The following is a 23,935-nucleotide window of genomic DNA, read 5'->3' as shown; positions in this document are numbered from 1 at the left end:
CAAACGATGAATGATGATGCGCATACCCGCCAGTTGTTCATCAAGATTGTTCGTCAACTGTGCATGCAGCTCAATTTGAATATCTTTCAAAAAGAGCCTATAAACTGTAGTTAGATCTTTCTTCTTTCGTCTGTCGTCAATATCTTTAGTCAACATCTTTAGTCCAGGACACTGGGTTCAATGGAAATGTCTTTCAACCAAATTGGTCAAAAATTGTACAGTGTGTATGCACCCTAACTGTTGGTAGCTCTCAGGACTGAAGTTGGCTACCCCAGATCTAAGCTATTCAATTGTTTCTCTGAACAAATGGCCATTAGCGGCAGCAGAAATTATAGCTTGTTACCCACAGAGGTAGCAAGCTGAAATGTGCGAAAAGTTGGCTATTTGAGTACCCAAACAGCAGTTTTCCATTTGCGTGCATTAGTTAAGTCTTTTTAAGCTAAAGACTGACTAATTGGGCATGATTAATTATCGCACCTTAAAAAAACAACTAAATTCGGTATTTCATAAAAAGGCGTCATGTGGCAGGGTCAGGGGAGACCTGGCACTTTGAGGGACTCTGTTTGGCACAAATGAAAACACAGTATGAGGCCACATCTGTAACTGCAATAGGGAGAAAGTCACCTGTAATGCTGCTCTCGCACAGACCCATCAGCAAACGTCTTCCATACAAAACAAGAAATCTTATCTCCCCCATCACACAAAATGTTCCTGCTGCATCACAGCTGAGGCCCTTCCAGTCGCACACTCAGTACAGGGAAAGTACGCTACAGAACTATACAATGCTCAGGTCGGGAAGGAGCAGCAGCCAACAGATAAAGGCTGCAAATACAACACTGACATCACTCTGAGGACTAAGTGCAAAACAGCTTCTTTGTTTACAAAATTATCTGCCATCGATACAATTTTTTTCTACATTTATAGATGCCTATATGTTTGGGGCAGTGGTTACAAGGGTCATGGGTTGGAACCCAACCAGGGATGTGTGTGCAGTCGTTATGTATTCTGAGCCTGTGTGGGTTGCTCCCAGGTTACCTCCCATTATCCCAAAACATACTGTTCTGTATAATTGGTTCCTCACATAAGTAAAACCTTACAGCCGCATTCAAATGATAAAGCGAGTCCATTCTCCTGTCTAAAGGGATACGATATTCAAATGCCCATGGCATATTGCCCCCATTAAGGCCAGTTTAGGTATCTCTTTTGGCGGCTTATATTTATCCTGCTTATGTGCATGTTTCCCTATAGCTTGTGAGCTTGAGAGCAGGGCCCTCCCACCTTTTTGACTGACTGTAAATACCCAGTTTGTTGTACATCTGTTTCCCATTGTAAAGCACAATGGAATTTGCTGCGCTATATAAGAAACGTAATAACCAATCCTTCTAAATCTCATTTGTATATTTACGCGGCTATAGATAACATTTGTACGTACAGGGCAGCAGATGCTCAACTTCAGAACTTGTGTTTAAGTGTATTAACTCTGGATGCAACCACCTGCCCCCGCACAAGTCGGCCAGGTCCTGGAGGAAGCTTATGCAGCCAACGTACGTAGTGATTTTAGCCTATTTTCTAAGTGATCTGACCAGATCCATTAGAAATCAAGCACAAACAGCTCCCCACGCTGTGCAGTCGGGCATCCGACTAATAACTGTCGGAATCCCGACTGTCGGGCTACTATACCACACCCAGTGTAGGGCCCATAGAGACAGCATGCAGTATAAATCTAACCATCTCTCCATTGAGAACTCGGGCAGTGACAGATCACTCAGCACACATGGCTGGTGCAGTGCTGTGTGATGCTAGATCGCTCAGCACAAAGCTCCCATCACCCCGTGTGTAGGCCCCTTGTTAAATTACAAGCCCAGTTCATTGGAGAGAGTTAAACACTTGTTAGATTTCATTGATTTTAGGTATTTTTGCCAGGTAAAAAAAACACACCACATGTTACAATTTGTGATTATGAACAAGCAGATGCTGTCAAACTGGACTGCATTGCATTGGTCAAACCAAACATTTACAGGAGGGGAGGAGGGGGTCTGCCAACATGAAAATAATCAGAAGGATAAACAAACACCTAGTCAAACTTAGTCTCACAATGAACAGAGCTACTCAACATAAAACAGCAGGGATGGGAGGAGCCTCACAGACCTTGCATCACCGTATACCAGACATTCCTCAGCAAGGGGTGGAGGGATAGTCAGCTGCACACACACAGCAGGGCTTCTCCAAAATGACACAAAACACAATTTAATATGCAAGCAGTCACTACAATCGGAAGAGGCAGGCCAGTTTGTCAGAAAACCAACCTTGCCACAGGCAATTCAATTAGGCGCAGTGTGCGGGTAATAACCCCGTGTGCGGTTTTGATGGTGTATGCAAGCTGGCAAAGGCACCCTACACTACCCCTAGATCCCCTATTTTAGTTCTTCGACCCATAGAACATATAAAAACACACGTTTCGGGATGTTCCTTATGGATTTGCACCGTACTGCACAGAATACCAGCAACTTGAAAGTGTTACTGTACATTGACACCACTATGTAGGAAGATTATCCATTCTCTATTACACAGACGAACATAAACAGCAATAGCCTTCCCATGAAGGGGTGAAAGACTGACAGACATTGCATTCTTTGCAGAGAACAAGCTGTGCTGGGTCACTTCTGTCCTAATGTGGCCGTAACGCAATTAGACAGTTTAATCTCATTTCATATTGATGATTTAGAAACAGTGTTTAACTTAAAACCAGACAGTAGCGGGAATAAACGCCGACACTGCAATGTCAGCATTTTTGAAATGTCAACTTGGAAAATGTCAATATGTTCATAATGTTGAAGTCTTACATTTTTGGAATGCCAGCAGCTGGGGTTAGGCTGCATGGAGGGGAGGTTCGGGTTAGGCAGGAAATTATTATCCAACCTCAGTCGTCAAAGCACCCGGCATATTTCAAAACCTGTTCCTCTTCCCTGCCTGGAGTGGCGCTCTCCGCTGTTGTGCTTTCAGCACAGTGTGGCCTGTATTTCAGCACGGATATGCAGACTAGACATGTGCTAGAAGCACCACAGCAGAGAGCGACACTACCAGCAGGGAAGAGGAACTGCATGGGTTTTGAAAGATGAAGGGTGCTAGAATGAACAGGGCAGGTTTTTACGGATATCCAGACTTCAACATAGATGGGTATATCAAGCATTGAGGTGCTCAAGCTTGTATGTCACTCAGGTCTAGACAGTGTCTTGGCTGGGAACGCCTGTACTAGGGTGAGGAATGCAGGCTAGCTATACTCACAGCAGGATCTGCCAGTAGTTATCAGCTGCCAACTGGCCGGACCAGGTAAGTCCCTCTCTACTACTGGACTTTCTAATCATGAGATTTCATCAATGTTGATGTGATGAATGTCAATGTGGTTAAGGTCAACATTACGACTATGTCGACATTATCGTCCATAAAATATACTTAACTTACAGCAGTTAATACACAGCAACCTTTCTCGTCATCAGAAACAAAAATAATCAAAATGAAATCAACTTTAAACTGTCCAAAATTATATAGATAGAATATAGATAGATATAGATATCTAGTACGGCTAGTGACCACTAAAGGGCAACTCAACATACCAAATTACTCCTTTGTGTGCATAAAGATGTCAAGAAGTGAAAGACATTTTTCAGGGATCTGTTTCAAACTTGCTGGATATGGAGAGAGGGAGCTGTGCAGACAGAGTGGAGGTAGGAAGTGGGGGTGGACTGGAGAGTTTGTGGACTAGTGTAGGGTACACACCAGAACGATTAGGGGTCAATCCCATCAATCTGGATCCAATTCTGTCCAATTGTATGTAGATCGGGCATGTTTAGATCTGATTCCAATCCGATACATGTCCCCGCTGTCTGGTCGATTTACAGATCCTACCTGCTGCAGAGAGGCTGGTTTCACACACTCCGGCTCCTGCCGGACGGTGAAATCCCGCACGGCCAGGGAGCCGTGCCGCACACAGTACTTTATCATGGAGGGGATGGCCACAGCCCGGCAGCCGTCCCTTCCAGTGGCGGGATCCGGCTGCAGCCGTGCGGCCGGGCCGTGGCCGTCCCGTGTGAATGGACACAATAGTGTCCATTCACAACTAATGTGTGCGGCACGGCTCCCTGGCCGTGCGGGATTTCACCGTCCGGCAGGAGCCGGAGTGTGTGAAACCAGCCGTAGGATCTGCAAAAGATCCATTCAACTGGATACAGACTCAGATCGAATCGGATGCAGATCATTAGTAGATTGTGTGCTCCAACAGATCGTGCGACCATCGCATGATCTACTAACAATCAGGATCGTTCTGTTGTGCTTCAGGCATACATACTGTCAGAGCCCAAAGTGAAAGTCAAAACTCGCAGCTGGAAGTGAAAGCACATTGCAGAAGCCGGCATTTTGATGGGCTTTTAACGAGTTTAACATAAAAGAGAAAAATTAATGTGTACCGGTCAACTGTGATACTTAAAAAAAAAAAATAATAATGACAAGAGATAAGCAATTAAACAGCATGGAGGAATAACGGCTTCTATTTTCCTTTCTATTCTTACTACTCTAATTTGAATACTTTCGCTGTAGAACATACAATTAATGTGACTAGATAATGACTTAGTGACTATTTTTAGAGCAGTTCTATACTTCTTGCTTTTCACTGTTTGGGATGGAGCAGAGAGCACCGTATTCAATTGATATATCGCGGTCGGTGTAAAGCGACGGGAACAGCGCATCATGCCCGATGGCGATGCAAGCCAAAGTTCGGGATGACTGCACCGACGTAACTAGCCGATGTGCACTAAACTAAAACTGTATAAGAATTTTATTTTATTTTTATTTTTAAATCATGTAACCACAAAATGGAAAAGCATTTTGTAGCCATAAAACTGGTACACTATATATTTACGTTTCACTACCAACTTCTGGCAATAGTAGATCTGGTAGTCAGTGGTTGACATTAAGGTTAAGCTGGGTACACTTATACCCCTTTCATACCAGCCTATTTTGCAGAGTTGTCCCCGGGTCTACTGCTGGTGTGAAAGGGTGGCAGGCAAAAATCCCAGGAGCCATGGTTGGGATCTTTCTGGGTTACAGGCCAGTGTGAAAGGTACGCACCTGGCGTCCTGGCTTGCCTGTCCCTGGTCGCGGTGCTGGTAGAGAGCACTGCGTGGTATCCTTCACCAGGGAGAGCTGCCTGTTGTCTGCTGGGAACAGAGCTCATGTGTCCCCCGCCACCAGTGCCTGAGACATGAGTGTCTGGGATGCAGTGGGCAGGAAGAAGAGAGTGGCGGTAGCAAAGGGTGTCCGGCTGGTGTGTGGTCGGGGACTGGAGGCAATGCCCTGGTGCCTGACGGTCCAGACACGAGGAGAGATTACCCAACTCTGCTTGCGGTAATGCTGGGGTGACACGGAGGAGGGGGGGGGGGGGGTGTTTCTCTCCCCCTCTCACCAGAAAATGCAGGGACTAGGCTGATGTGAAAGGGGCCAACCTGGAAATGTCACTGCATGATTCTCAGACCGTATTCACATGTAAGTCCCTGCATTTTCTGGTGTGAAAGGGGTATGTTTGCCTGCATGAGGGTTATTGAGGCACTAGAACGAGGGTTAGAGGTTTGAAAGGGAAGGAGTCACATGACCACTGGAACTCAGAAGAAGCTACAGGCATCACAATTAAGAGACCATCAAGCCACCAAGGACCATATGTCCACATTTCATCAGTATCTACATGATGATCAACATATTGCGCACCATATGTAATGTACAATATGGGGGTGTCCTACAACAGTGCTCTCCCGCACTACAATTACTAACTTCATCATCTTCAGATGGCTGTTAGCCATCAAGGCCAAGTACAAAAAAGCTGAGCTGTTTGGAGGTTGATAAATGAGCTCAGACTGCAGTTTTGATTGAGAACCGTGGGGATGCGGTATTCAGCATTATCTAGCATGATGCAAGCTGACGGATTGAAATGATTTGCGCCGGCAGCCACTAGAGGGCACCGAATGGAGCTATTCACATGTAGCTCTGGCTGGCGAGCTGAAATGTGCAAAAAAAAGTCACCCATTTGGTTGGGCAAACAGGACTTTTTCGCATCACGACAATTAGTTTGGTTGGGTTAAGCCGCCGTGAGCACCTTACCAGACCTTACTGGCTGCTATAAAAATGGCAATTTCACTATTGCCCCGAGATCTCCCGTCACTTTAGACGGGAGCGATTAATCATCTGAATCCAGCCCAAGAAATATAGTTTGCCTTAACAGCCCAGTAATTACACAATTCGTAAACCGTGCGGAAACAGTTTTGAATGATTTTTAAGGTCCATAAATAGGCCTCTATTAACGCTTACCAAACTGTTAGCGAATTCATGATTGTATCACGTAACAGCATATGGCCACTATTGCTTTCAATGACCCACTTGCAAGCTGTGGTGGTGTATGGTAAGTATGTTGTCTGCTCTAATCACACGCAGTGTCAGCTACAGCATAAAAGAATCAGATTTTTTTTTCCTGAATGTTCTCTTTTCAAAAAGCTCTATTCAATTACTTCGCATTGTTTCCAATTAATTTAAAAAAAAAGAAGTCATTATAGACAAGAGATATTCCAAGCTGTAATAATGGAGCAAAAATTATGTAAAAAAAAAAAAAGTATATAATTAATGGTTACGACCCCATGACTGGTATGATAAACAACAAGACTATTATCGAGCTGAAACCCGATATATTGCAACAGATGGACAGCAGCCATACCCTTTGCAAGATGACAGGATAATAAACAGGAGACCAGCCCACAGCTAGGTGATAAGTATCTCTTCTTTCTCTGCCTCATCACCAGTAAATAATTAACACTGCCCAGGCTGAATGGGCCACAAACATTCACCATTAAAAGGAAATGCAACCAGACAGTGGCCGGAAAACAGACACAGCATTACATAAATGTAGGCTATATTGTGTGTACACAAAGGTACAATCACCCTGTGATTCTGACTATATAATCAGAATCGCATCGGTATCGCATGCAGATCGCAAGGGTTTTAACCCTTGCGATCCCGATACTAGCTCCCGTATAGCACGGCAGAAAGTCTTGGCTGTCTTGACTATATAGTGCAGATCTGCACTATATAGTCACGATTGTATGCCATCGTATGCATGCCGTGCGATGCGATCTGATCGCATGGCACATCTCACCGTGTGTACACACCATTAGCACCATTTTATTTATGGATTGTCCACAGAGAAATAAACAAATACTACAGGACTGATGGGCAATGAACCCTGATGGGGCCTTCACATGGGGTGACTGTGCTGAGCGATGCTAGATTGAGTGATCTGTCAGGGCCACTGTTCTCTGGTGAGAAAACTGGCCTGGACGGGCGATCTGATTAGATTTATCCTGCATGCAGAATCTTAGAAATCGCTCTGGAATCGCCCCATGTATAATCTCCATTGCACTTAAATTTCAGTTGACTGAAACACAACTTAAATAAAAACCACAAGAATAACTGGAAAGGTCAGTTGCAGGAAACCATCCCATGCTAAACACCAACCAGTTCTGCTGGAACAACTGGCTAGTGGAGTGTTTGATTACCAGTCTGATATTTGCACACTTATCACTGGGAAATAAACAAAATTCACTACCAAATTAGCATTATTGGGTTGCATAAGAAAAAGCCACCTTCAGTACTATGGTGGTATTCAATGGTCCCGGCAATGAGGATGGCTTTTTTTTTTGGCGTGGAAGGGCCATCCTCAGTGTCCAACCCCCTCGCTGGCTGCCAGCTTGCCGTATGCAATGTTTCGAGGAAATCCTCGCCAGCAGAGGATGGCAAGGTTTCCCCGGAACAGCAAGGTTTGCCGCAAATGCAGCAAGCCCGACCGTTTTGATGGCTGCATTAGCCGTTTCCACCTCCCTGAAAAGAACCAGCAAGGTGGAAACAGTGAGTGAAGGGGGGGGGGTCAGTTGAATACCGATCATGCAAGCTAAGACATGGAGCTATCAGCACTGCTCACCATCATAGCTCGCGCTGTGGCATTGAATATACCTGTTATCCATGAAACTGTATGAAATATGAATGATAATTCCCCTATGTACTGTACCTAGAATCAAAGGGACATTGGGCTGGCCTATCTGGATAGGACTAGTCAAATCACACACTGCGATTGGTGCTAACTTTTTCCCCAATCCTGAATATATCGTCAATATCAGAAGATCAAATCACATTGTTATTACAATAATTCACAGCTGTGACACAGGCAGCAAGCTGAATGACCGCTGCACTTGTTTTCCATACATCACAGGCCATTCATAGTATGGGTTAGATAAACCATTAAGCAGGGATACAAACAAAACTGGTTCTGGGTCTCATTGACTTCAAAAGGGAATTCAGTTACCAATGGTAATTTGCCCTGGGATAATTGATCCTGCATGGCCATTCAATTAGCCCTGAAGACAAGGCTGCAGTTAACAGTGATCTTTTTTTTTTTTACCAAGACTGTGCAGACCCAAAACTAAATAATTGATAAATGGCAGCACACAGGTCCAAGAACTTATCCAGGGACCTTAGTGATTGAAAATGATAGAATCGGATTGGTTGCTAAGGGCAACATCACATTTTCATTTTTAGAAGCTTTAGTAAATTACCCCTAAATGCTCAGGCCTGTTGGCTAATTTATTGGCTGAGGGAAAGGGGTTCTAGTTGATTAGCACTGGGCATTAAACCCTGAAGCAGCCACCCTTTTTTCACCCCTGGTAAATGAATGTGGCTAATTGAATTCCACCACACAAGCGTGCATTTTACTTTGTTTTAACTAGCCACAGAACTTGTGTAATTCATGTGACCCTGTTTAAACAGATATTATACCGACTGCAATCATAGCGCTACTATAGATCTGTATCCTATTTAATGTTCTGCTGTGTTGTGATCAGCATCTATTGACGTTGCAGGAAAGGCTTTGGGGCTGTCCAGCATCTCTCCATGAGGATTGGCCACACCACCTACAGTGATGAAAAGGGGATATTTTTTAAAGACACACCCTTTTATTTGAGTGTCCATGCACCACTTTCGATCACAGTGCCCTATTAACGGCCAGGTGCCCTCAAGAACTGGAAAAAACACTAGCTATGGACAGTCAGAAAAACTTAGGGAACGCTAGCCTTCAGGGGAAGAGGACAGGTCCCCATTTTGCATATCTATGCTTAAAGTTTTAAGAAAAGGATTTCCCAAAAGAAACTACAGTATACTTTTAAAACTCAGCGGCTCAGTAAAGGTAATATGCCAGATAAAATGTATCAGGTAATTAGCGATGTGTTTGAAAATGGACTGCGCGGTACTTACATTTAATTACATGGGATGTCAAACTGATGTTTTTGAGAAGCCTATAATGAAGTGTAATAGAGAATTTTTGCAACAGTGCTAAATTATACATGCTTTTCTTATTAATAGTAATTGACTATTGACAGTTTAAAGTGTAAACGGCCACTTTATACTAGGAAATCAACTAATAGCTCAGCCTTACCTATAGGGACACTACAGGACTGTTCTCAGTGAAGTCAACTGTTCTGAGTTTTATCTTAATTAACATGCACCTGATGAAGCAATTCAATTATTCTGGGTACCCACTAATTATTGCACTAATCAGGCCCAAATAGATGGGGTGCAGTCACATATATCTTGCTAGGAGTAATTAAAGGCTATATGAAACATTTACGTTTCACTTTAAGGTTCACTGCTGGTTTAAGAGGACTCTTCAGGTACAATAAGCAGCATTGTGGAGCAGTGGTTTGTACTGCTGGCTCACAGCACTGATAGCATGTGCTTCTTTAGCCAAGACGTCACCTGTCCTCGCTGTTAGCATGCATTGTTGAAGATCTAGTCAACATTATACATGCAGCACAGAACAATATATCATGTAGTGTGCAGGGGGCTTAGCACTCAAAGGGGTCACTTTTGGCCACTCCCTAGCGGCAGCGAGCTGAAATGTTAGCACACCTGTTGGCAGACAATTGTATACCAGCAAGGAAACAATTGAATACCCTTATTCCAGCGTTTAACACGACATACATTATGTTGACAACATAATGTTAACATGTACTGTAAGTAGAGTACATGCTGACATATTCCTCTATGGAACGCTAACCCCAATGGAGTTTGGTGTCAGGGCAGTACGGATGGTGTAATGATTAGCATTACTGCCTCACAGCGTTTATTCCCACCATGGCCCCAACTATGTGGAGTTTTTATATTCTCCCCGTACTTGCGTGTGTTTACTTCGGGTACTCCCGTTTCCTCACACAATCCCAAAAATATACTGGTAGGCTAAGTGGTTTCCAACAACATTAACCCTAGAATGTTTGTGTGTGCGTGTATATGCGGTAGGGAATATAGATTGTAAGCTCCTCTAGGGCAGGGACTGATGTGAACGTTCAAATATTCTCTGTAAAGCGCTGGGGAATATGTGTGCGCTATTTAAATAACTTAATAAATAATGGTAATGTTGAGATTGTAAACTTACCACTATTATGAATGTTGATTTACTGACTATCAAATAACTGTTAAAAGCTTTAATAAACAAATCTGCTAATGGGATATAAAAAAAAAAAAACGCTGTGGACCACAGTATCAGGGCGCCTATTGCCCATCACTGGACTACAACATATTTATCAACAAATGTGGCCACACACACGTTAATGTAGGGTACACACCAGGGCGACCCGCTCACGATGCACATCGTGAGCGGGTCGTCAGTGTCTCGTCCGACCCGCTCACGGTGACGCGGGGGGGGGGGGGGGCACGACCCGGCTGTATGGTCGTCATTGAGATCCTACCTGCAGCAGGAACGAACCGCGCATCGGATCGGTATCGGTCCACACCAGGACAGAAAAGGGCCCAATCAGCACACAATCTACATCCAATTGGTCGGAATTGGATCTAGATTGAGGGGATCGGGCCCTAGTCGTCCTGGTGTGTACCCAGCATAAGAGTTACTTATCCTAAGCAACACAATCAATATCCAATTCATCCATGAACATAGCGGGTCTAACTGGACAACATAACTATGCAGATGGATCACTAACAGAAGTGTAAGAACCAAGGTAGCAGGTGTGTGACCCCATAACCACCAAAACTCATGCTTGGTAAGCCCAAGCAGTCAGATGATCTCTCTGCTTTCAAAAGGTACAAAGAACATTTTTATCCTAAGAGTGTATGACCATGTTAACCACTACAATTCTAGAGATCTTGGAAAGCACAATATATTTTTTTGCCAGTGTATTCCTGACTAAAAAGGTTAATATGTTACTTCTGGTCATCAATAATGAATTCGACACATCAAGCACCGCTAAGAGTGCAAGACCTCCGAACCTTTCCTGAACACAAAGCACTTAGCATTTTTCAGCATGCAACAAAGTGATGTATTATGGGATTGGGGTACTGCTAGGCAACGGGCCAGGCAGCCCTGCTGCATTTCTATTTGAAATTATTCAAAAGCAGGATCACTTACCCCAGCGCACCTTCTGGCATGGATTAACAATGAGCTTGTTAGCGTGCTAACTGGATGCAGTGTAACTGCTTGGCAGGAAAAAGCTGTGCAGACTATATACTGCGTACTTGCCAGCAGGTGAAGCAGTTTGCTTTAGAAAAAAATAAGGTTAAAAAATTACTTTTACACTGGCAGAAGACAGCAAGACCTCAGTGATAAAGTCATGTCAAATTGATGAGGAAAGCAAATCATAGGGCTTGCTTCCTTTAACCAGCATTGCCTCGTCATCCCTGCTTTCCAATGTGTCACAGGATGTGTTAAGAATTCAAACACACAAAGGAAACGTTAAGCAAAAAAAAAAACCCCAAACGCGGTGATTACAATCTGCATTATTAGTCCTTTGAATTCCGCAAAATGTCATAAATAAATAAATGTCAGGCAAGGATTCGCCTATTGTCCACAAAACTGTCTCAAGATAAGAATAATTTATCAAATCTATGGAAAAAATAAGATGTGGAAAAAACAGAATGACCAAAACTTATGCAAGATGTGGCCCAACCCTTAACTGAAGCAAAGCATGACTGCTGAGCCACAACCAGCTGCGATTCATGCTGAAGGATAACCTCCAGTGTTGTAAGAGTGAACAGCAGCATCCTGGAATAAGGGAGAAAAGATCAACTAGATGTGTGATAAGACGGCCAGCCTCCTGTACACCTATGTTCTGTACAGGTAACATTTGGGGCAGATTCCATTACCTGCTGTGTTTACAGTGTGGGTAAAGCTCCAGGGCTATTCAATTATTTAGCATTTTCCCTGTGCTGTAAACCCACGAGTAAAGCATGTTAACCCATAGATCCAGACTTCTATGCCGGAATCTATCGGTTACCCCAGCTGTTCATCTCATCAGGGGGTGCATTAAATATGTTTTCCCCCTCACAGATCCTGAAGCTTCTTAGCAGGTTTGCCTGGAAATTAAACAGCAGCACTAATAAGCAGAAAACCTGCCTTGTTGAGTTGGCAACGGTCCTACAATAGACAAGAAGACTGTGTGCAGCTACTGGTGCTGATATTTAGGGCTGGATTCAAATGGTTAATGGCACCCAATCTCCGGTCTGAAGTGACGGAAAATCCCAGGACGATATTAAAATGGCCAATTTTAATGCGCCCAATAAGGTACAAAACGATTGGGCAGAACGGTTGACATTTTGCGCATTTCAGCAGTGGCTGTGAGCTGAAATTATGGCACCGTTAGCCATACGCACCCGAATGGAGAAAACCGTTGGCTGGACAAACTGAAGTGATGTGGTGAGACGAGAGTTCGGAGCAATGCTAGATCGCTCAGCACCCTGTGCTGCACAGCGATGTGCCGATGACCAATCTGTCAGGGCCGATGTTCTCCATGAGAACACTGGCCCTGACCACGGCAAATAACTAGATTTATCCTGCGTGCTGGATATTAATCGCCAAGGCAACAGCTATGACCCTACACACGGAGCAATTTCTAAGCGATCTAGTGAGATCGCAGTGAAAATGCCCAGGGATCGCTACATGTGTAGGCCACATTAGACTTACTGTATTTGCTGGCGTATAAGACTACTTTTTTCCCCTGAAAAACATGCCTCCAAGTGGGAGGGTAGTCTTATACGCCGGGTGCACTTATATAACAAACTCTATATTTTGAGTGGAAATGTTGGGGGGTCGTCTTATACGCCGGCAAATACGGTATATAGGGCAATTCTGCATTCAAATTAAAAAGTGCACCAAACGTGACTGCATATTTCTGGGGAGCTGCGAGCAGAAATGCCTGCACTTGCAGTTGTTTGCGCCCGAATAGAACAATTATTGAATTGTTCCAGCGGGCAACCAGCACTTACAGCCACCGGCACAAACAACTGAATTCCCCACATGGAGCTTAGTAAATATCCTTGAAATCTAAAAAATGCTGCTAATGTTATAACTCTTAAGCTCCATACACACGTAGCAATATATTGCTGTGTCCCATTTTCCGCAGCGATCAGAGATGGTTGCTGATAATGAAATGTTCAGCAAAAGAAAGCCAGTAAATTTTGAAATGTATAGGTGACATCATTGTGGGTATAGAGGGTGTCAAATGAAAGTATCTCAAATGTAATTTTCCATTCTCACAGGATGCATTAGCGTACCTGCCTGGTTGATCGGAATTCGGTAATGGAGTAAAATCTTACCAGCAAATTAACAATTATTTAGAGAAAAATGCACCTGTGCTACTGGCTTATATATTGGGGAGCTCTGCTTGCCACAGAAAATTGGTATCGTAGCCTGACACCCTCTCTTTGTGCTAAAGGGTTAGAATTCAGTTATCTGCTGATGTGTGAATCCAGTACCTACGACTCCAGCACCTATTCAGGAAACTGAAAGGAAAGGGCGCCATAATGTCATGGAGTGTTTGGAATGAGTGCTCCTGGCAATACATAGGACGCATACAGAGAAACTACACAACTGTAGCACACAATAGATGTAAACATCAGAAAACTAAAAGGCATTCTGTTGCTTCCATCACTGGGAGCGAGAACCGCCATCCGCCGCAACACACCGTGCGCACACAGACTAATTCTGAACACAATTACACCAGTGCCAAAAAAGGGAACCTGCTACCTCCAAATGTTCTTGAATGACAGCGGCACAATGAAATGTAATCTGTAAAGTAGCAAGAAAATTCTACAGTGTATTTAATGTAGGTAGATACAATGCACTGTGTGTCAGGGGCCTTCCTCAATGTCTTGGGTCTCCCTAAAAAAATAAATAAAAAAAAACCACCACACACTTTGGATTGGTCTAATGGATGCACAATCCCTTGTTTCTAAAATGAAACACAAAGGTGGTGGTCCTACAGCATCCTAGATGTGGTACACTGGTACCTGAATTCTACATTTAGGTCACACCCTGCAGTAAATTTACATTAACTGATCATCATATAATCCTCTCAGAAATTCCACATCAAAGGAGTTGGAATTCAAAGCCATGGTTGTGCTCTGCCTTTGCTGCATCACAAGTTTTACCTCATGCCCCAAAGACCCCTTTCACATTGCAAGTGTCAGGTCACACCAGGGATTTGGACAATGTTCCATCCCGGGAGCGACCTGCCGGTACTTGTTTCCTAGCACGGCGCCCAAGATTTCCATCTTATGCCATCGCATGCAATAATACTGCATACGATACGATTTTTTATTGTATAAGCACCTTAATGGGTGCTTACAATGTTAAATGCACCCCCAATACGATTTTTAATTGTATAAGCACCCTAATGGGTGCTTACAATGTTAAATGCACCCACACGCCACCCCATCAGCGCGAACCCGAAGCGTGGAGAGCGCCGACGGTACGCGTCCTCTGACATTTTCATACCCCCACTATCCACGTCGGCGTGGAGTTGATTTTAGATAGTGTGGCGAGCGCAGCCAGCCACCGAGCCCGAAGCGTGGCGAGCCCCGCGAGGGGACGCGTATTACTTTACATGTATTCCGCGTCCGCTCGCCATGCTTCAGGCTCGGTGGCTCGCTACGCTCGCCACACTATCTAAAATCAACTCCACACCAACGTGGATAGTGGGGGTATGAAAAGGTCGGAGGACACGTACCGCCGCCGCTCGCCACGCTTCGGGTTGGCATTGATAGGGGGGGGGGGGGGGGGGGGGGGCATTTAACATTGTAAGAACCCATCAGGGTGATTGTACACAATAAAAAATAAAAAAAATTATTGTACAACATCGCGTCGCATACCATATTTAGTCTTATGGTATACAACGCGATGGGTGCCGTGCTAGGAAACAAGTACCGACCTGCCACTTGCAAGCTGACACTCCCCGCAGTGACCCCACAACAGGTCGGGTTGCTCACATCATTGGGGGCGGGGTAGCGCGTCATCAGGGGGGCGGGCAGCTGGTGCTGTCTTCTCCCTATAGTGTGACCGGGGCCAGGGTTACCCGTTCACACTGCCAAGCAAACCAGGTCCGACCCAGGTAACACCCTTCTTTTAACCTTGGTCAGATTGCCAGGTTGCTGGACCCTGAATTTTTCAAGAGGCCCTTACACACCGCACAGTGACCCGGGTTATAGGGAAACTTGTATCTTACACCCCTGTCACATTGAACCTCGGACCCAGTTTATTGTTGGATTGGTGATGTATGGACCCGGACCGATTTGCAGTGTGAAAGCACCACAGTCTATAACCCGGGTTGACCAACCCAGCAATACCACCCAGGTTATAAGGAAGGTTAGACCCGGGTCTCCCTCTGTATAATGTGAAAGCGCCATATCCGGGACAGAGCCTTTGCGATGTGAAAGAGGTATTAGGCACTTCTGTAAATTGCCATACGCTTGAGATGGTTGCCCCAAGTGAATACAACTGAAATGGATGTACTTGATAACCAGCTATTAAACCCCATACTTATTTAATGGAAAAATTAATAATAAATATAATTCAGTAATTTGGCGCTGCATTCAATTCAAATTCCCGCCCTCACCGCACCATCCTTGCCCACCAACTGCTAATTATATCTGCCGACAGGAGCGTTAACATTTTTTAGCTCAATACTTCTTGGGGTGTGGAGAGGAAATGTGGGTACTTATGTAGTATCTGGGCGTCAGATTTAGAAATCGGATCGCATCGCATGCGACCAAATCGTATGCGATGCGATGGTCAAGATTTTTCCATAGGATTCGATGGTAAAATGGTCTGAGTCCATTTTAACATAGAATTCAATGGGAAAAAGGGGTCCTTTTCCTTTCCCCACTATCCAAGTGGGCATGGAGTTGGATATAAACCTGTGGCGAGCGTAGCGAGCCCGAAGCGTGGCGAGCGTAGCGAGCCCCGCGAGGGGACACAGAATACTTTTTAAGAAATATGCGTCCGCTCGCCACGCTTCGGGCTCGGTGGCTCGCCACGCTATATAAAATCAACTCTATGCCCACTTGGATAGTGGGGAAATGAACAGGACCTTCTTAACATTGAATCCTATGCAAAATCGCATCGAATCGCATCGCATCTGATTGTATGCCTTAAGGTAAGGCATACAATCACAAAATCGGACGCCCAGATACTACATAAGTACCGAAATGTGTGAAAAAGTCACCCGTTTAAGGGCTCAAACAGGACTTCTTGCGTTGCGCTCACTAGGCTGGTCAGATTTAGACACTATATGCGGCTAAACCTGACAATAAGGAGGACGATAAAAAGATTTATTGAATATCGCCCCACGATCTCCAGTCACTTCAGACAGGAGAATGGTAGCGAAATAGCAATTGATTACCGCACAGTCATATTATATAATATTTGTTGTACTACTAACATAAAACTTTGAAGACTACTATATAAAAAGAAAATAAAGTAATGAGAGAGTGTAAGCTTTCTGCAGGAAGCGGAGAAGGAAAACTACACTGGAAAAGAATGGTAAGCGAACTCTTGTTATACAGGAAACAGAACTGCTGAGTGCTGGAACCTGTGTGAGAGGTTAATGTCACGGGAATACAGGCCATAGATGTGTATTAATATGTGAAACGTACTGAAAAACGGAATCTGTAGAAACACTGGAAGTACCACTCAATGTCGCTGGATTCAGGAAAGGAAGTTGCAGCCCTAGGCAGAAGATTGCAAAACCTCCAGTGATGTGTGTTTTGCAAGCAACCATGTGACATACATATGACTCGGTGCTAAAACAGAGGCCGGCCAAGGATTAATTCACAGAACACAGGGCCCATTCTACAACAGATATTAATACCAACAAGCATTATCCCAAGAATCCCTACTGATAAAACAATGTGAAAACCAGCTGCAATGCTGCATTATATTTATAGACACTGTATCATTATCTGGGAGACAGACCTGCCAGTACTTCCTGCAGATTGGGCCTACACTGTCAAGCTAAAACGTAGACGGTCCTTGCTACCTGCCTTCACATTAATCAGTCATTCAGTGAACGAGCATCCCTTTTCATTTAAAGTCACTCATTACTTCAGTTACATAAGTATCGTCCAAAGATACCGCTCATTCTATATACTGCCATCTAGGAAGAGAGCAATAAAGGCGAGCCAGTATTAATAGCTATATCCCCATATACAAAGGAAGCAGGCTCTGTGGCCTAATTACAACATAGGCAAGAATCCCCTATGCCCTGCACACCTGACATTAGGCTGGCTGAGGCCGGACAGGATTGCTCAGCCGATAGCTAGGAACAAAAAAAAAAACAACAGAAAAAATAAATTCTAGGTGCCTGTCTCCATAAGAAAATAGGTCCATTTTGCTTTGGACTATACCAGGCCAGGACCTATACTTCAGGGCACATTGTCCCCATCAGATCAGTGGTGACATTAGCAAGGGACCATTTGAAGATGAACAACCACAAGCTGAATATTAGCTTTAGGCATAACACCAGCAGATAGATTGCAAGCTCCTAAGCCAGGCCCTCATACACCACTGGTTGTTAACACCCAGTATTGTTATCTAACTGTAAAGGAAATGGAATAGGAGATATAGATAGATATACACACACACATATATACATACAACCTGTCATACTGTGGTTTCTTGTAAGCAACACAATGAGGACTGTGACATACTGTCATATCAATAGAATATATTATATATCATTCTGATAACAACCTACACCTCCATACATGTCACCCATAAGCCTGGAACAGGCCCTGTACTGCCATACAGCTGGCGGAGAGACCAGGTAGGAGGTAGGGATGTGCCCGGAGCCCGGTGTAGTGAGGCGGGGCTGTATCTGCTGATGCCCCAGCCGTGCCCGGGTGTGATACTTACTACTCGGGATTCATGCTGGACATGTCACTGTTCTCCCTCCGCGTCTGCCGAAATACACACACACCACACACCGGGGACCCGACGCTGGCCAAGGAATACCGGCTCGGTGAGGGGGGAGGAGGGGGCGATTAAAATAATAGAAAAATAATATCTACAAAAGAAAACAAAGTAAAAACTATATAATACTAACGACTAAGGTCCCCCCAACGGCCCGGGATTAACCCCCCAAAGCCAGAACAAGCGCCGCAAGCCGAGCTCTCTGTAACCCCAAAATGGCTGCCAGCCGAAACCAGGAAATAAGTGAATCCTCCAACTCAGGAAGGCTTCGCACTGGCGACTGAGGGCCGGCCCCGCGCTGAGCTCTGGGAGATGTAGTGCAGCGGGGAGCGCGCCGGCCGTTCGCGAGCGTGTTCGAGGGGCGGAGATAAACTACATCTCCCGGGAGCCTTTGTGTTTCCCGCGCATGCCCCGTTGGTGAGGCCCGGCCACTCCCCTGCCGCTGGGTCCCGCCCCGCTCCTTGTCCTGGTTCCTGGAGGTAGCTCCGGCTCCCCCTAGCGGATATGGGTGCTGGGGCTGACGTCACCACTGAAACGTGGCAGCTGCCGGGCAGGTCCAGGGATAAGCCGGGCCAGTCACGGGGAGAGGTGGGGGTAGTTATTGCTGCAGCCGCAGTCAGATAGCCTGCCGCTGGGTCACTGGGCAGCAGCTGATGAGCACTTCCTCCTCTGACACCATTATTATCATTTGTAATGGAGATCTCTGAGCTGCACCTGGGTTCACGGACTGTCTTTTGCCGAGAGTAATCTCCATCAGTCCCTGGTAATGTGCAGTGCACCTGCCAAGCTCATGCATTGGAAATGGACATCTGGCAGGATTAATACTTGTGCCACACTGTCCATGTTTTATTATTCTTGTAATTATGATTTATTACTAACATTTATATTAGGATAGCATACCCCGTAGCACTTTGCATTACTTTTGTAACTTTACACCCTAGTACCACAATTCAATTGTTTTTGGGCGCATGTAAGTAACTGGCATCCAACTGGCAATATTCATTTGTTCCGCGCAAGTGCCATAGGCTCACATTACTGTGTGTGGCACCCAGATGCACTGAGTTTTGATGTGTAAAGCAGCTGCATCTACAGTAGTTGGCAGAAAAAAGCCTGACCTGCAAAAATAAAGGATGCCCACAGCAATCACACCCACTGGCACAAGTGAAAGGCTCTTGTCACTTTAGACGGGGCCTGCGGGCACTGAAACACAAATTAAGGTACTTGTTTCCTAGCACGGCGCCCATCGCATACCGTATTTAGTGGTGTGCGATGCAATGCGATCTTCCCGTTAAATTAACAGGAGTGCTTGTACAATGAAATATTGCATAGCATCGCATTCCAGCAAATGGCATGGGATGCGATTTTTAATTGTACAAGCACCCTGATGGGTGCTTACAATGTTAAATGCACCCCCATTGTCAACGCCACCCCTACTATCAACGCCAACCCGAAGCGTGGCGAGCCCGCGAGGGGCGGCGGTACGTGTCCTCCGACCTTTTCATACCCCCACTATAAACGTCGGCGTGGAGTTGATTTTAGATACCGAGCCCGAAGCGTGGCGAGCAGACGCAGAATACGAGCCCGAAGCATGGCGAGCGCACGCGGAATAAATGTAAAGTAATCCGTTTCCCCTCGCGGGGCTCGCCACACTTCGGGCTCGCCACACTATCTAAAATCAACTCCACGCCGACGTGGATAGTGGGGGTATGAAAAGGTTGGAGGCCGCGTACCACTGCCCCTCGCTGCGCTCGCCAGGCTTTGGGTTGCCGTTGATAGTGGGGGGTGGCGTTGACAATGGGGGTGCATTTAACATTGTAAGCACCCATCAGGGTGCTTGTACAATTAAATATCGCATGCCGCTATATTGCATGTGATGCAATAAGATGCACTTCGATCAAAACCGGGGGCGCCGTGCTAGGAAACAAGTACCCAAATTAATTCCACCCTCTAAATCTAAAGCCCCCCATACACCATAACAATAATATACCCAATCACACAATCTTGACAGGTTGTATGACAGACTGTATGCAGATTGTGTGCACACAATCGTGCAATTCGCGGTCCCGCAGGTTGGAGGATTGGTCCTCTGATCAGACGTGCTGCAAGGCCCCCATACACTTGTTCAACTTGTCTGAGGGACAAGTTGGACCCGATTAACCCTGAACTTCCCCAGAGTGCTACATGAGATTTGTCACTTGATGTGCCGTTTTTTACATGCAATTTGGTCCAATAAATTGCATGAGATTTATCTGGCCAACTTGCATCTGTACAGATGGGAAGTCCTAGGGGATGCAAAGAGTGCTAGGAGGGGGTGGCCAAAACTGTGAAATAAAGGCCATTATTCTGGTTTACTCACAAAGGCAAATTCCTTTCAAATGGACAAAACCATGTTCACTTTAGGGAGGCAGATGTAACATGTGTAGAGAGATTTAGGGGCGCATTTATCATAATACTGCGATGCCGGCGTTTTGGTATCGCCGGACATCGCATTGCGGTATTTTATAATACCGCCTGGATGTATTATGATAAGGGCGCAGGGACAGGGCTCCGAAAGGAGCCTGTCCCTGCGAAGCCCTAACCCGGAAGCCGGGGGGTCTGCGCATGCGCGGTTATGCGCTGACCCCCGCCGACCTCTGTGACCGCACTGCCCTGTTCGGCAGTGCGATCCGTAGCCATAGGCTACAATGGGCTATCGCCATCCCAGAATGGCGATAGCCCAGGGGTGCGAAGCCAGGCTGCCCGATGTTGATACATCGGGCAGCTTCGCATCCCCCATAGAAAACTATGGGGGATGCGGCCGGCGGCGGTTCCGGGGGGGATCGCAGCAGGGATGGAGATTCCTGCTGCGATCCCTCTTTACTACATCTGGGTGATACTTAATATTTGCGGCTAAACACCGAAAACGGGTGTTTTCGGGGATTTAGCCGCAAATATGGTTTGATAAATGGGCCCCTTAGATTTGGGTGAGTTATTTTGTTTCTGTGCAGGGAAAATACTGACTGCTTTATTTTTACACTGCAATATAGATCTCACTTTGAAGAAAAACCCCACCCAAATCTAATTCTCCCTGCACATGTAACATCTGCCCCCCCCCCCCCCTGCAGTGCACATGGTTTTGTCCACTTGAAAAGGAATTTGCCTTTGCGAGTGAACCAGAATAAGGGCCAAAGTCAGGACTGTTTTCCTTTGCTGTGATATAAACAAATGTTGGAATTAATTATAATAAATACTATGTAGTTGCCCTCATCGGCCTGTACATTTTTGGTTTTAGCTAAAAATCTTTAGTTATGGATAAAATAATTTGTTTATTTTATGGTGCTGAACTTCTTATTACGGGCGGGATCCGCTGCCCTGTATCGCTGGGCACCGCATTCTTAATAACCGCATATGCTCTAACTTATACGGTTATTAACGCAAGGGACAGCTTTTGCGATAAAAAGCTGTCCCTTGCGATGCGGCCACGCATGCGCAGAGTGCCGGGTCCGGCCGCAGGGCATGCTGGGAGGGATCCGTGACGGATCCCTCACACAGCACTGCGGTAAGAAGCCGATAGGCTTCTGCGGGGAATCGCCAACTTTTGCTGCCGATTCCCACTGCTGTGCTGACACTGCGGAGGGGGTTAGAGTATCCAGAAATGTGGTAAAAACCCAGATAACGGGGTTTTTACCGCATTTCTGTTTTAGAGCATCCTACATCACTTAAAAAATAAATAAATAAAACAACCACAATATACTTACCGACTGCTCCGCTAGCTGTACCCTGAAATGGCTGCGGCCTGCGGCTGCCTCCTTCTCCTGCCTGCTGTGTGGGTGGGACAGGTCTGCAAATCACTCCCAGGGGGGGCGGGCAGTAAACTGCACGCTGAGGAAAATGTCCCCCTATGTGTGTATGATTCACCAGATTAGATAGATTCTATGTGCAGGAGGATCAATCTCCTGGGTCAGATCTGATGCGCACGTTAGCATAGTCCTTGTCATCTCAGTCACCATCAGATTTTGTCAGATTAATTGGCCAAATTTGTCTGAATTAGGTAAAATCTGACAAAATCTCACAAGTGTATGGGGGCCTGGGAGCCAATTGCATGTGCTTTTAAGCACATGCAATCGGTTGTTTGACGGCTCATACAACTGGCGTCATTTGAGTGGCAGTTTTCAGGCAGTTTAGGTGCATACTATCGATTGTGAGACGACCGGTCGTATGCAGCAGCTGAATGGTACGACGGATTGTATGACAGATTGTGAGTACATTGTGTGTCCATCAAAGACGGGTGCCGGACAGGATCCCGACAATCATTTACCCGATGTCGGGATCCCAACTGTCAAAACGCCGACAGCCGGGTGCCCGACGGCCACCCGCTATTTTCCCTCGTGGGGGTCCACGACCCCCCATAGAGGGAGAATAGAATAGGTGGCTCGCGTAGCAGCGTGGCGAGCGCAGTGAGCCCGCAAGGGGCTTTTTTGCACTCGCCATGCTGTCTGACTCTGGCCAGTCGGGATCCCGACGTCGGGATAATGACTGACGGGGTCCCATACCACACCCTCAAAGACTGCCGGGGAGTTGAAGGGAAAGTTGGACACAATCCTGATTGTTAAGCTGTGTACACACGGTGCAATATATTGCTCAGTGTCCAGTTTTCATCAGCGACCAGAGATAGACAGGAGACTCTGCTGGGGGAGCCGCAGAGGGAAACAGCTGACCGCAGAAGCAAGCAGCGACCATTAAGGGGCTGAACACGGGAGCGCTCACCCGGGGATTTATCGCTGCAGCACAAACAAATCACTGGCAATAGGGTCGCTCAGTGATACAGGAGCACGAATCAGCGCTTATTGCTGCCCCGCACACACTGAGCGATTTTCCCAGGGGTGGACAGCTTTCCATAACAGAACACTATGAAAAGACATCCACCCTGTCACTCACCTGCTGGTAATACCAGCAGAAGAGCAGTCGGCGATAATGCGGGCCGTACACGCTGGGCGGCTTTTGAGTTGAAAGCAGCTCAAACAGCAAAACTGAGCTTTTAGCTCAAAATCGCCCAGTGCCTATGGGCCTTAGGGCTGCTACAAAGAATGCTAGGGGGGGCAGATAGAGGGTAAGTATGCCTACCTGACCGCCGGCCAGACCACATTGAATCTGCATAACACAGACTGCCCTGTACATTCTACATTACAGAGTACAACAGCGGTGAATGTCATCTGAAGATGGAGTTTTAGTGGTTTGTGTGCAAATTACCACAGGACTCTGGAGATCTGCAAAAGTGTGTCTTTACTCACAGCAATAATTCTGAATACTGGCTGCAGCGGTGCTTCCTGTATAACTAACCCTTTTTGTAGAAACAATTATGAGCTGCTTTTACTTTCGGGCCACAGCAGCATCCCCATAAGGTCGACATAGTCAAAAGGTGGACAGGATAAAAGTTGACTATCTCAAAGGTCAACATATTGCTCTGAAAAGCTATGGACTGAAATGAGTACAGTGGGATCAAATCTGCACTTGGGTCTGTTTGCATTTTGTAAATGACCTCCACCGTGTTTCCTTGTTTATATTGTCAAGGAGACGCAGGTGTATTTCATGGCCTGTGCTGGGGATCAATAGGAATAA

The 23,935-nt window shown here is 45.8% G+C and overlaps 1 protein-coding gene across 1 annotated transcript in view; it reads right to left on the bottom strand.

Moving 5' to 3' along the window:
- Nucleotides 1-18,650, bottom strand: part of RAB1A (RAB1A, member RAS oncogene family) — a 37,404-nt gene extending 18,754 nt beyond the window's left edge. Inside the window, exon 1 of the mRNA XM_083175760.1 lies at nucleotides 18,281-18,650. Within this exon, the coding sequence (XP_083031886.1) occupies nucleotides 18,281-18,303 (23 nt within the window). The 5' untranslated portion in view covers nucleotides 18,304-18,650. The remainder of the gene's footprint in view (nucleotides 1-18,280) is intronic.
- Between the last annotated feature and the right edge of the window lie 5,285 nt (nucleotides 18,651-23,935).

Source organism: Crinia signifera, chromosome 3 (assembly GCF_055691185.1).
Source record: "Crinia signifera chromosome 3, ASM5569118v1, whole genome shotgun sequence".
Taxonomy (NCBI): domain Eukaryota; kingdom Metazoa; phylum Chordata; class Amphibia; order Anura; family Myobatrachidae; genus Crinia; species Crinia signifera.
Note: the sequence above shows the minus strand (reverse complement) of the source record. Positions and strands in the feature narration are given on the sequence as shown.